General features: G+C 41.7%; 1 protein-coding gene across 2 annotated transcripts in view; it reads left to right on the top strand.

Annotated features, from left to right (window-relative positions):
* Nucleotides 1-7,251: 7,251 nt before the first annotated feature.
* Nucleotides 7,252-14,562, top strand: part of SLC25A13 (solute carrier family 25 member 13) — a 101,983-nt gene continuing 94,672 nt past the window's right edge. Inside the window, exons 1-2 of one of the 2 annotated variants that reach the window (XM_062569151.1) lie at nt 7,252-7,295; nt 9,368-9,453. Coding sequence is in view for 1 of the 2 variants with exons in the window: in XM_062569150.1 (XP_062425134.1) it covers nt 7,284-7,295 (12 nt within the window). In the remaining variant the exon portion in view is untranslated. The remainder of the gene's footprint in view (nt 7,296-9,367; nt 9,454-14,562) is intronic. The other variant, XM_062569150.1, reaches the window with a different exon arrangement.

Below are 14,562 nucleotides of genomic sequence, written 5' to 3'. Positions count from 1 at the left end.
TGTAGTCTCTGAATCAATATATGCAGCCTATTTGTGTTATCTGGTTGAATCTAGTAATGAGGCTAGTGGGGATTGTACATACTCTGCACGGACAGGGAAATACCAGAAGAAGAGGCAAGTACACAAGACTGAGTGCATTTTTTGACTACTCTGATGCTCCCACACAAGGGTAAGTTGATAGATTCCCTTACCAAGTCATGAACCTCTCAGTGACTTACACTTAAAGTCACAATATATTAATATAAACAAGGAAAGCAGGACACCACAAAGTTGTTCTCTTCCCCACAGCAGGGGTGAACAATCTTGCTCCTTTTGTAGGTTTCTTCCTCCTTCCCCGGGAAAGGACAGGGACTGACTCACGTCAAGTCCTGTTACCATTGTAGAACCAGTGAAGAAGAAGAAAAGAGCTGGATTATTTTCTGCCTCATGCATTACTATCCACCCACAAAATCTAAGAGAGGATAAATCATATTCTCAGGTGGGAATTTTCTTATTGATTTCTGTAATACAGAAAATTTCTGTTTTCTATATTTATTGTTTAAATCGTCACCAGCTAGTGGCTAATAGTGGGCTAAACAAAATCAAAATACATGCTGCAGTGCAACTTTCATGGCTGCAGCTGAAGGTCCCTAAAATCTTTTGGTATGCAGAGTGTGAACGTTTGGCTGGGAAATCTTTGAAAGACTAAATACAAAAGCTGCATGACACATTTTTACTGAGTCACCACTGATCACGCAGCTTGTCCTGAAATATCATACCTGCACTTGAAGCACAGATCCATCTCTCCAAGGCTTGTTCCAACCAACTGAAAACAACAATGAAGGAAACAAAAAGAGAAAAGAGAGAAAAGTAACAATCCACCAAACAAGCAGCTATGCAGGCAGAGCAAACACACAAGTCTGACTTCCTGTGGATTCTTCCGGAGTTTTAAAGACTGAAGTTTTCTCCCGTGGTTAGGACTTCATAGAGTCTCTTTCTGGGTATGGATCCTTTGGAGTCTATTAAAAGATAAATTTACAATGCAGTCTTTTCTTCAGTGGAAGCAGTAAGAGGTCTTTATTCTTTATCAGACTGCTGCTTTTTGTAAAACCTAGAGAAATTTAACGCTTTTGAGATTGCTCCTTTTCTCTCAAACTTGGTGAAACTGGCTAAAAGCTGACTTTTGACCAGATACACGCAAAAGCAATGTGATCATATAAACTCCATTTCTTTAGTAATCAAATGAAAAACAAACACTCAGAATAATTGTAACTTACCACCTTCCCTCAGTATACACACTCAGTGCTTACAGTTTTGAAAGTCATTAAAGCCTTTTGAACTTCTGTCCTTATCTAGTTCATTTTACCAGGACAAATCCCCAAAGCTGGGATACCCTGATAATGGAGAGCTGTAAATACCTAGGTAGGTGATACTCTTAGAGTTTAAGTAAAACACTGGAATGAATGGAAAAGCTCCAGCTGACTTTAATAGATTGTGAGTTAGACCACCTTTCTTGAGCACTGGTAAAAGACTAGCTCATAGTAGATCCTCTGGAAATATGCACTAATAATCTATGAATGTTGCATCTCTGTGGAAAATCAAAAATGATGTTATTCGGCTGGAAAATGAAAGAAAACACTGAGTTTCAAGATGACCAAATATTTACATTTTCAGACAAGTAAATTTATTAAAGCTAAGAGAAACTCAGTTCTTTGTGCAAACTTTGCAGAGGTTCTATTACTTTTGCTAAAGTTTTGGCTGTCCTCTGGCACTCAGTGTACGTATAGTGTGTGCAGATTTGCATATATATATATTACATAGACATATGGATATTCTATGTCTCTTCTAAGTATTGTTAAAAAGCAATGTGGCTATTCAGGTAAGGCAAAAAATTTGATAAATAGATTTATTAACAGATTTAATCCTGACTGGTTATGGAAAATACATCAATGCTTTAAATTCTATACATTGTGGTGACTAAGTTAACTTTAGAAATAACAAATTAATATTGTATGTTGAAGGTCTGATTTGAAAATTATAAATATTTAGAGACACTGAGGATCTATGTTTGCTCTTTATTTTGCAGTGATTAACAGATTTGTTTATTGTATTTTTTTTCTCTTCACAAATGCTTTGCAATGGAGCAGATCTAGCCTCTCATTTGATATTTTACTTTAACTTGGGTTTTGCAATTTTGTTTATTTAATAAATAAAATAGCAAGAAAAAGAAGCCAATTTATCTCTTGCTAGACCTCCATCTTGTTAGCTTTCATCTGTGAATAATGGCCAATGAGCAAGCAATCTTTCTGGTAAAGATTGTATTTGGTGTAAGCTAAAACAATTCTGAGGTATTGTTAGGAACTGGCATTTGCACTTATGCAAATTTTTTACTGGTTCAGAATAACAATGATTTAATGCAGCAGCACAGTTCAGTACTTTACATGCAAACATATGACTATAACTGTGTTTTAATTTAATCTTTTAGAAAAGCCTTTATTAAAAAAGGACAAGAAAAAAATAGATACCTCCTGTATCTGCAATAAAATTTATATTCAGTACTGAGCTTTAAGAATGTAAGAGTAATAGTACATAGTGTGATAAATATTCTAAGCATATACAACTTGTGCTCAGTGATAAAATATTCTGAGCATGTCCTAAAATGATTCTCTCATCAGAGATGGCTTGTTACCTCCACCATCAGCAGATACTGATAATTAATCAACTGAAATGAATCTTTACAGAATAAACAAATCTGTTATACATGAAGGATGATTATGTTCTTTTGGTTGTGAAGATTTTTCATAACTTATTCATGCCAATGGTGTGCCTCAGTTATGAAGTATTTTTCACTTATGAAATAAATATAGCATCCTTTGTTTGTCAGAGATCCTTTCTATTTTCTGGGCTTTACCAATGTAAATCTGCACAAGTCTATGAGTTATGCTGATTTACACCATCAGAAGAATTAACCCTCTATTCATAATCAGGATCAGTGGTTCTATTTCCTGACTTATTTAAGATGCATCTCTAAAACATAGCCCTGGCAAACCATTTTCAACTGTTCCATTTTAACAATAACGTATGTGCAAATGCCATCATCAGCCGTAAGTGAGAATCAGAGCTCGCTCACTCTCCAGCTTGGTGAATTCTTCTGTCTCCTGGTAGACGTGACACACCAGTGTACACTCAATGGAGGGGAGTGTCTTATTTTGAGATGAAAAAGCCACAAAAATATATCGATTTGTATGGATTTTTAAAAAATTCACACTTCTATGTGCTGCTTTTATGCGCACTTTTCCTTGACCTATTTAAATGATCAATTCAGTTTTTCGCTGACAAAAACAGTGATAGACAATTAATTTTAAACATGCATGTGAAAGTGTTTGAAAACCTACAGAACAGGAGAAAAAATCACATTTGGCTGATCTACTCAGCAATCATAGATAAACAATAGAGTGTAAGTTACAAATGTGTGCTACGTTAAAAGAAAAATAAAAAGAAACATTGACAATCGTCAGACAACATTATAAAATAACCAGAAGAATAGCAGATATATTTGAGGAAATTGATCTGCTCTGAAAACTCTGCAAGCAGAGAAAGAAGAATAGTGAATGATTCATTCAGACTGAGTCATACTGGGTTTTGTTAGAGAAATTTTCAGGCTTAGGCCTACTGTGTGAGCACAAACTGTTGGCTAAGATTCACTAAAACTGATGTGATAACTTACGGCAGCCAGACAATCTTTATTAGGAAACAACTAAAAACCAAAAATAAATCAAACTCTTAACCCGTGGAAGGCAATACTGCTTCACATCTCTTTGAAGTTTTGTTGAGCGGAAGGACTTCACAATGATTTTTAAGAACTATATAAGCAAAATCTGCTTAGGAAAACCTTGGAACAGTTGTGCTTATTTCTTTTGAATGTACAGCCCTTTCATATTAGGAATAAGGCCATTTGCTTAATTTTTACCATCAGCTGTTCCTATATCAAGACATACTTGGTGCAAGCTTTGTGGTAAGTTGACACAGGGCACATGCTACATGCTACTGTATATATAAGGTAACACGAAAGAGGCCTGGTAGAAGACAACTGCTATGTTGGGAGCCAGACAGAAGGTATGCTGAGGAAAGTAGCTCAATAATTATACCGCTAGCGTAAGTCTTGAGGGACTTGGGTCAGTCTTTGCTCTACCTCAGTTTTTCACTGATGCCAGATTCAAGAAGAGACTTTTTTGCCTGTAAGTTTTATTGCCTGCAGTGTCTACATTTTAGGCATCTGGATGCTAAGTGCAGAATCCAGAACACTGTAGAAGACATGACAGAAAGAGTTATGAATGCAGAAAAGTATTGAAAATAGCTACAATGCTGAGCTCTCTGCTGGCCAACAGGAAAATGCTGACCCTATGGTTTAGGTTTAAATCAATCCTTTATCAAGACTAAAAAATCCTGCGAGCCACAGACTGTCAGTCTCTCTAGAGTAATCTTTAATAAGCTGAGCAAAGATCATAGGTACCCGTTAAGATACAGCTGCCCTGTTACACAATAACCTAATAAACACTGAGTAATGAACCAGCTTTTCTTCTCTCTTGTACCAAAAACAATCAAATCCTATTTTTTCACTTCAAGGACAGCATCCAGATACTAGCTTGGGCTTATCTTGGAAACAAGCTACAGCTCTTCCTGCTGAACCTGTCCCCAGCGTATAAATGAACCCCAGATACCCTGCGTCAGAGAGGGCGCAAGAAGCAGCACAAGTCTTTTGCTTTGCCCAGAAGAGAGAAGCTGATATTTTCTGTCCTGTGACAGTTACACATAAGATTCAGAAATAGCCCTTGGTTCAGGGCTCCTGACTCCTCCAAGAGTTGTTTACACATTTTGTGATGAAAACTGACTCACAACTCTACCCTCATCCCCTCTCATTTTACCATAGTGAAGAGTCATGCTTCTCTCCGGTCCAGCTAATCTTGGACTCTCTTCCGCACAATGACATAGTTTCACTCGAAAGAATGAAAAATGTTCTTCCCCTATTCCCCACAGCAATCTAGGGTTTTGTGGTTAAAACATACTAAAAGGAGTATGAAACATTCCATCTAAACAAATTTAATCTCAAAGGACTTTGAAAACACGCTGCTTGTGATGTCTAAGAAAATGCTGTAATATACTACAGTCATACCCCATGCCATTTTGAAAGCTTTCTCTGCCCATTATAAGACGATAAGGAGCTTGGACCACGTGTGAGCATGGACTGACAACACCTGCCAGACTGAGCCCATCAAGGACCTTACTCTGATTGCACTCAGGCTCTCATACAGGCAAGGCCACAACCTGCCAGCATTGGCAGGCCCAAGGCATTGCTTGAGGCACACTCAGAAGCAGGACTTTAGGCACCTGGAGCTCTTGAAGGCTGAAAAATAAAGTGCTAGAAGAATTTAGGTGCTGCCAAGTATATGAAGCAGTTGAATGAGGCCTTCCAGAGTCATAGTTTTTTATTCAACTCAGTGAATTTCACCACTGGTCTACTTGAAACATACACGTTGTATTTTTTCCTTGACAACTGGCCCAAGACCACGTGGTAGTATAATGCGAGTACCATAGGGATTTTCTTAGCAGTCTTGATTTGGAAGAAAAATCCCACTGAAGCCTGCTTTCACAAAAATAAAGCTCAATAGTACAGACTCTTAGTCTCACACCTAAACATCCTGACTTCTGTGCATTCACAGAATGCTGTATTTTTATTCTAAGACAATTGTTATGCTGTAATTTTTCTTTTCTCAGTGGTATTATTAAAATAATGAGATTACTTGTGTTGTTTAAAAATGGACTGCAATTATCTATTCATTTATGACACAGTGACAACATTTATTTATCCATTTGTTTGCAGATAAGCACTACACGATCTTTTTGTTCCTTTGAAAGGGTGTGGTTGAGTGAGGAGGAAGAGGAAGGCTGCAAATTACCTTTGTCTGCTGACAGAACTGCTGTTCTGTAGGTCACGGAGAACTAGCAAGAAGTTGAAGACTGTGCTAGGAACGGGAAGCTGCCGCCGGACAGCTAAACCCAAGCAGCAGGCTGAAGGATGCAGGCCAGGAAGGAAAGCGAGAGAATCCAGCAAGTGGGAGGGTTTTAAAACGAGCAGAGACTGGAAGATGGCTGAGAAGAGAAGGAAGTAAATGCACTGCCAGGCCTCACAGATGATGGAAGAAACTTCTAAGGGACTAACCTGATACCCTGTTGCAAACTTAAAACATCATCTGAGATGTTGTTCCTAACAGTTCTGCAAGCGCTCCTAGGCAGGCCTGGCTGCGTGCCTGAGACAAGATCCCTGCCCGCACTGCCAGCCTCAGGCCGGGCTGAGATTGCCCCGGGCGCCAGGAAGGCAGCGCGAGCGGGCGTCGGGCATCGGCAGGGCCGGAGCCCGGCCTCGTCGCGGCCGCGGGGCGCTGCCGTGCCAGCCGTGCCCGGACAGGCTGCCTGTGGGCAGTCTGCAAACCGTCTGCGAGGCAGCGCTTGCCAAGCCTGTGGTCACTCCGGCCACGGCCATCGGTGTTCGAGCAGGGTGCTGCATGTCACGTTCATGCAGAGTAAAGCTCGCAAAGTGCATCAGCAAAATCCTGAGAAAGTGTGGCTCCCGCTCAGGGTGCCTCAGAGCGAAGGGCTGGGGTACGTGGACTGGATTAAACATCGCTTTCACCTTTGAACGTGTCCTTCAAACAGCAGCCTGACTTGCAGGCAAAAAGCAGACACAAGGCACAGGAACGGGGTTTACTGGAGGAGCGACACAGACGCGGTGGCAACCCCGCTCCGCGATGATCTGGCGTCCCTGTGCTATTCGCCCCGCTTTCTTTCCGCCTCGCTCCTCCACACGCGCGGCTGAAGCCGCCTCCCCCGGCGACCCGCGCCAGGCGGGAGCCGCCGGTGCGGCCAGCCGGGCCCTCCGCGGCCGCCGCGCGGGGCCGGCGTCTCTGGCGGCGAGCGGGCGCCAGCCGCGGAGGGCGAGGGGCAGCAGCGCCCGCCCGATGCTCACCCGCGGCGCGCTGGCGCCGGCGGCTGCGGCAGGCCGCGGCCCGGTGCGGGCGGGCCGCGCGGCGGCGGCGGCGATCACGCGGGCCGCAGCGGGGCCCGGGGCGGCGGGCAGCCAATGGGCTGGCGGCGCCGCGCGGGGCGCCCCGTCCGTGCCTGGGAGAGCGGTGACGGCCGGCGCTGGCGGGCTGGTGCGCAGGCGGAGAAGCTGCCTGCCGCGCTCGGGAGGGAGGGAAGGGAAGGGAAGGGAAGGGAAGGAAGGGGGAGGCTGCGCCGGGCACAGCATGGCTGCCAAGGTAAGGCACGGCCGGCGGCGGCGGCGCGAGCAGCGGGGCCTCGGCGCGCGCCCCCGCGGCCGTTGGGGAGCGGGGCGGCGGCGGCGGCGGGCGGCCGCCGGCTGTGACCTCGGGCCCGTCCTTGGCGGCGGGAGGCGGTGGCGCCTCCTCCTCCTCCTCCTCTCCTCCTCCACCACCGCCTTCTCCCGCGCGCGGCCCCGCATCCCCGCTCCGCCGGCGCCGCGGCGGGGCTGGCGGCGTGGGGGCTGCGCGGCGGCGGCGCCGCGGGCGCGGTGAGGCGCGCGGGCGCGGGCCCGCTCTGCGCGGCCAGCGGAGGCGGGGGGAGGCGGCGGGGCCGCGCTGCGGGCACGGCTCAGTGTCCCCGCCTGGCCCCGCGGCAGCACCCCCCCCCTCCGATGTCCCCTATACGTTATTTTTAAGAAGAAACGCGCAAAGTCCTTGGCGCGGAGGTCAGGAGCTGCCCGCGGAGGAGGCGCGCTCAGCCGCCGGCCCCGCGGCTGGTCCTGCAGGTGCTGCCAGGCCTCAGCGCCACGGCTCCCCCCCCCCCGTTAAATAAATTTTCTATTTTCACTTTTGATTACGATTTCCGACTGGTTTCGCTTCTCTGTTCTCTTTTGTAAGGTAGCTACGTGGTGATTAGACCTTGTTTTCTTTCATGAGAATAAATGAATTGAAATGCTGTTATCAATCTTCACTCCTCCTCCCCCCCCCCCCCAAAAAAATAGCCAACAGCTAGAGTGAGGCCATATAAAAAGTAGAGTGTTTCACCTCTAATGGCAGATAAGCCTGTATATGGTAGTCGTGCTTCAAAATTTATTAGGCTTTCCCCTCTAGAGAAGAGACAGGACTTTTTTTTTTTTTTTTTTTTTAATAAGAAGGCATAACTGGATAAGTGCAATATGGCCTAAACTGCTATTCTGGGATACTGAGACTTAAAACAAAAAAAAAATTAGCCCTTACCTTGCTTGTGTTGAAGTCAGTGATGAAATTGAGGAAATATGAGGAAATAAAACTTCCTCAAACAGCACAGCGCAAATGCTTATACCTTGAAGTCTGTATGGAGCTCTTGACTTTATTTCAGTCAAGTCCATGACAGCTGTTCCTGTGAACATCTTTCTCACCAAGAGCTTAAGTTATCTGAAATGCATACTGTTTTGATGGATGAGACAGTATAAGCTTCCTCTTTGCTAGTACATATGAAACAGTCATCTCCAAATCTTGTGTTTTATTTTTTCAAAAGCCTTCCATTCACTGACTTTAAGATCCCTCTACTTGTCTTTCATCTCCTAGGCAATAAATCTTAATCTGGAATCCATTTTTAATATGTAGCACTCAAAGGTATTTAAAAATATTGTATATGTTGCTACATATGTGTAGTTAGCAGTTGTCTAATCAGGTATACATACCTGCTCCATGGCACACATTTGCATGGTGTCCTTTTTCTTTTAGTTTGGTTTATTACAGAGTTATGATCACCAAATTCCTTAAAAGAATATGTTGGAAAAGTGAGCTGTGAAGAAGACTTGACACTTAGGGAGAAACTGAAAGAAATGCTCTACATTTCAGGTCACTTCAAGCTTGGCAGAAAGATACCTAATAAAAAAGATAATGGTTTGTCACTGTTATCATAAACATCATGCATTGCAAGACAGAGATGCAGCACTTTGTACTACAGGGTTTACTGCCCTCAGGTAGCTTCTGAGGAAAACTTCTAGTTGCAGTATTGACTGTGTGTTCAGAGACCTTTGTATAACCAAAAAAAAAAAAAAAGATGGACTTTTTAAAGGACCTTTAAAAGAAAGATATTCTAGAGACCTATTTAAAAAATGGTAGAACTAGGAACAGTTAAAATGGATTAATTATTAAGTCACCTTGTGAGACTTGAAGGGTTTTTATCTTTCTGAGGTGAAATAGTTGCTGTTAAGCACAGATAAATTTTTATTGAAGTCAGTGACAAAATGTAAGTGGTGTTCTCTAATGGTAAGATCTGAGCTCAGGTTCTGCAAGCACACATATGAATAACTGCCACATAAATAGCTTCTGGGCCTTAAGTTATTCACATGTGCTTGCAGGCATGGGCCTTGATTTGTGTTCTAACTTCCTCACTGATGCATCTCAGTAATGTTTGCCTTTTTCACCTCAGCCAAACAATGGACTGGTGAGTTGAATGATTTTTTTCTAAAATTCCTTAAGTACCTTTTCCTTGCCAGTATCCTGCATGACCGCTTCCTTTAATTTTTCAGTTGTACCCTTTTAGGTGTATGGATCTTTGAAATTGAATGTAATTATTCTTTACTTGCAAGATTTCAAATGTTGACATTTTAAGCAGACTCTAGGAATTCAGTCTATAAAATAGCAACTACAAATGAGATACTGTTAAGGCTGCATAGTTAAGCACTCAGGTATCAAGAAATGGACAAAGCTTTTATGCATGGAATCTTTAAACTGGATTGCAGTATCATTTAATTTTGATCATTATATGTTGGTGTCACACAATTTACAGCATTTTAAATACCTTATATTCTATGTCAGTGTTATCTTCTGCATCTGTGAAAGTGTTTTGTGAAGATTGCATTGTAAATTATATACGGATAGATTTCCGACAAAAAATACAGATGAGATGTTCCAGTAGACTTTTATCCAATTGGTGGCTAAATTATTGTCATAGGTACTTCAGTGTCTGAATTGTTCAGAAAATGGGCTGTGTTTTACTGCAAAGTCTTGATGGTAATACATATACAGGGCAATAATGAGGTTGTACATGGTATCTCATGCTTTATTTCTTCATTTTTGAGTGTTTAACAATGCAGGCATAATATTTTTTCTGCCTTTTAGCTAGATACTTCTAGAGAAAAAAAGTTATATAACATAGTTAATGTCTCCCCTCCCCCCTCATTCATCCAATGTGCATTTTGCAGCTACATTAACTGCCTGTTTTGTGAGTGTAACCTACCCTTGGTCCAGATATTGCTACACAGTGCTGGTTATAGCAGTTGTATCGTGCATGTGCAAAGTGACTTGCTTTCTTTTTATAGTCTTAAGTGCTTGATAAAATAGAAACTTACTTTTGATGGGAAGTTCCAAGATACTTCTCAGTGATACTTCTTTCTATACCAGGTTTTAACTTTGCTTTTGTGCTACTTTTCTTTTCAGCAGAAGGTCAATCAGAAACTGATATTTATAATGGGAGAAAGTGTATATAATATATATATATATTTTCTTGCTTTATACTTCATAGCCACTAAGCTGCATTCAAAACATTTTAAAATTGCATTTAAGCAAATTCCAAACTTGAATAATTTCAATAAAGAAGTAGAAGCTTATAAACTGTACAAAAACTGTGAGTTTAACGTGGAAGTACTTGTACACCATTAACTTCAGCTCTACTATGGATAGCATGTGAATACATTTCAGTGCTTGTATTGAATCACGCAGTACTAGTATTGGATAAGATCTTTAAGTACTGTGGTAGTTCTCGCTCTTTTCATAATGTAATTGTTTTTTTGTGCATGTGTAAAGTTTTATCTGTTAGGCACACACTGCCTGCCTCTGTTGCCTAAATTTGTAAGTTATGTAAAATATATTGTTTTATAAGCAAAATGTTGTAACATAAATATTACTTGCTTAGAAAAACTGGCTACAAAATGATTGTTCAAGTGAAGGCATGAATCTTATGTCAGGGTTAAGAGAGACTACTTGCACGCTCAGTTTTAAGCATATGCATAAGTCTCCTGAAGGACAAGTGTCTGGCTGTCAAAAACAAATCAATAATAAGGTAACAACCAGATTATGCTGCTGCTTGATAATAGCTTTACTTATGTGACAGTATTTGAGATGTTTCTGATGCAAGGGAAAGAAAGTTTGGTATACAGTTTTGATTTATTTAACTCTCTATTCTCTCTCCTCTGGCATTTTTGGGGAACCGTTTACTATAAGCTGTATCAGTGGGGTTATATACTGTTTCCTGTTACCACCATACTTACCATTAAAGAGTCTAAATCTTGTGATATCACAAATTGCTAGCACCCATCACTAGTTCCTTATTTGTTGTAGTGTTAATATAGTCGGACACTTCCCACTGAAGACCTCAGCCCTGCAAGATGTATCACCTTGAATGAAATCATTGAGTTCTGGATGGGACTGACACCTATAGCCCTGGCTCTGTAGGTCTTAAGTGTGGAAATGATCCAGTACCTGCACTGGGCCATGCGAATTCATGGGGCTCTGAGTGAGCAGTGGTTGAAATACAAAGAGCATGGCAATGTGATTCTAAATGAGCATGATGCCAAACAGGGCTGAAACCATTAGATGCTGATGATCCCATGCTATATTGGTTATTTTGCCATCACGCACAGCTATTACGTGTTCCTTCTGTGCATCATCCAGCTTCATTGTGCTTCTTCTCCCAGCTCCTTCTCCTGTGCTCCTCTTCCCTGTGCTAGCAGTAGGGTGGGATGTGTCTGGGGACAGACTGAATTCACTTTTTTTGCCCTAGGTAATGCCATTCTTCTCTTTCTCCAGCAAAATGGTAGAGAAGAATTGCATTGTATGTGGAGTTGATAGGCCCTCAGAAGGGAGCAAGTGAGGGATCCTAGCATCATGACGGGCTGCTGTGTCCATGAAGGGAGTGGAGTCCCTTATGGACAGACTTCAGCCACTCACCCAGATCAGTGCAATTGCTGGGGGAAAGTAGGTGGTGAGTAAGGAGAGAAGAACCTCTGTTCCCCTGAAGAATGACCAGGTTGTGTACTGTAGGTTTAATAGTGTCATAGCACTTAATGACATCATGATCACTATTTGGATGTGAGAGCACTGTGTAAGATCTGAATGGAATTTCCCATTGCCAGCTGCACAGGTCTAGAGGCACTCACTGTATGTGGTTACATTTTGGAGCTGGGTTTAAGCCTGTAAATTCTAAAAATGCTTTATATATTATGAGATTTTTCCCACTCCCCCTCTCAGAAAAATATTTTTTTGTGGTAGTTACTACTTTTTGCTGCATCTAGACTTCTTAAGAGACCAGAAATTGTCTGATAGAGGGATGCTGAATTTACATTACAGTGCTGATAACTTCATATCTTTTCTAAGTATAAATGACTGTGACTAGAACAAAGGAGAAAGCAAGTGACTTACTCCTCCTCCCTCCCCCTGCAACCATTGTTACATGTTTGGTTTTGTTCGGTTTCTTTTCCTGTGCAATTCTTTGCTCATGACACTTACCCCTATGGGGGACTGCTTGAAGCATAATCCCACAAGGTGTACGGGTGAGTTATGAGGCTGACTGGCAAGAATAATCCCAGTGAAGCCACTTGCTGAGTGACTCTCACACCAAAAGTTGGTAGAGCTCTATTCTGCAGTGAACAATGTGGGTTCTTCTGAAAATGAGCTTTTATTACATGGAGTTCTCTCTCTTAGTTTAGTTTAGTTATTTCTTACTGCTGTGTTTTTCCTTTCTTTTTCAGGGTAAGATTGGGAGTGAGGGGAGATGGTGAAAGGGGCTGATCTGTAGATATACATCTTCAGTATGTTAGGCACCAGTGGGTTTACATTTTGTAACTGAAAGTGGTTTTAACAAGCTTCTGAAACTCACTCTTTTCTGTTATAGTGTCCCTTTAAGAGCAATAAAAGTATAACCTCTCTTTCAGTGTAGCTCTGGGAAAATGTTACTGGACTCTACAGATGTGTTTGCATCATCATGTGCAGCTCTTCCATTGTGATATCCGCTGAAAAGTGTTTAAGTTATCTAGATCCTCTCATATCAGGAAATGAACTCTTTCTATGCAGGTTTGTGTCCAAGGAAGTTAGAGAAGATCTTTTAAATGTACTTCAAATGATATGTTAAAGGCGTTCTTCCTGTAATGTAGACAAGCTTACATCCCTGAATAATAAGAATGTGTCTTCTGACCAGCTTGTTTAGGCCAATATCTATTTTATTTATCTATGTTGTCGAAGGAGTATGACAAGGAGGTATGTGATACTGTATTTCCTAGAAGATGGCATGAATGTGCTGCTTAATTTTAGCTTCATTTTTGCTTTTAATCTGTGGAACTGCTGGTGCTTTGGCTACAGAATGGCTTGGCAGTGCTGAATAGAGCCTATATATTTGTATGGCACCAAACCTAAACTTGTATAAGGCCCCCTAGGCACTATTGTAACTCTGCTAATAATACTGGTTTGCTTGAGCTACAACAGTCTTCAGAGATGATAGCAGCTGATGGTGATAGATACCTATAGCTAGCAAAAAGTAAGGTTGCATATTTTCTGGTGCATTCTCTTTCTGGAAAGTATCTGTATATCTCAGTCATTTCCAAGGAGATAAAGATGTCCTTATGAAAGTACTCAATCTTCGATTGCTTTGGAATAAAGCAATTTAAACTGAAGTTTTGTTAAAACACTTAAAGGAACACTGCAAATGCATTTTTTCATAACATTTTAAAATAATTTCATGCTATTTACAATACCTTAGAAATGTGCAATTGCAATTATATTCTTTACCAAAAATGTTACTTGGCCTGCACAAAACCCACTGTGTTAAAGGATGAAATTGCTCATAAGGAGTGGGTTGTTGACATTTTTCTTTTTCTCTAAAGAGAGAAAAAAAAAGAAACATTTGAGAGAGAATGGAGAAGTGCGTACATATATACCAGACTACATACCTTTAGAGAAGGAGCAGAAGAAATAGAATTTGTCACAAGCTTGATCATATTTCTCTTGTTGGGTATTTGTGAGGCTGCTGTATTTCACCTCACATGCTGGATTCGTATGCTCCTAATGTCTCCCATGTCTAGGCAGCTGGCAAGAACTATTTTTGTGCTGACCCATAAGCTTGCTCTTGGGGTCTCTCCAAAAGTTTACCTTACTGGTTTACCTTTGGGCCATGTGAAAATTGGAGCCTGGGATTTAGGCTCAGAACGATAGAGGTGTTTCAAGCATGTCAAAGATCAGCATCTCCATGCCTAGATTTTAGCTATTTGGTTTTGGAAATAGAATTACACCTATGTGAGGTGTCCAGCTTTCGTAACAGCCAGCATGCTGAGTAGAGAGCATTTAAGTGAGCAAGTGGGGAAAAAAAAAGCTGGGGATATAAGTTTCCTGGTCTTACAGATTTGTGTGAATGTGTAGTCTGAGAATCCTTTGCCTCTTTGGCTCTATGAGTTGGTTTTCTGTGTTGTTTTCCATAAAAGATGGTGGAAAAGAAGAAAGATGAAAATGGTAAAGATGATGCCTTCTTTTCTATAATAGCTTGTTTGTGCTTAGTCCAGTAGTA

The sequence above is a fragment of the Rhea pennata genome, chromosome 2 (assembly GCF_028389875.1).
Source record: "Rhea pennata isolate bPtePen1 chromosome 2, bPtePen1.pri, whole genome shotgun sequence".
NCBI lineage: Eukaryota > Metazoa > Chordata > Aves > Rheiformes > Rheidae > Rhea > Rhea pennata.
Note: the sequence above shows the minus strand (reverse complement) of the source record. Positions and strands in the feature narration are given on the sequence as shown.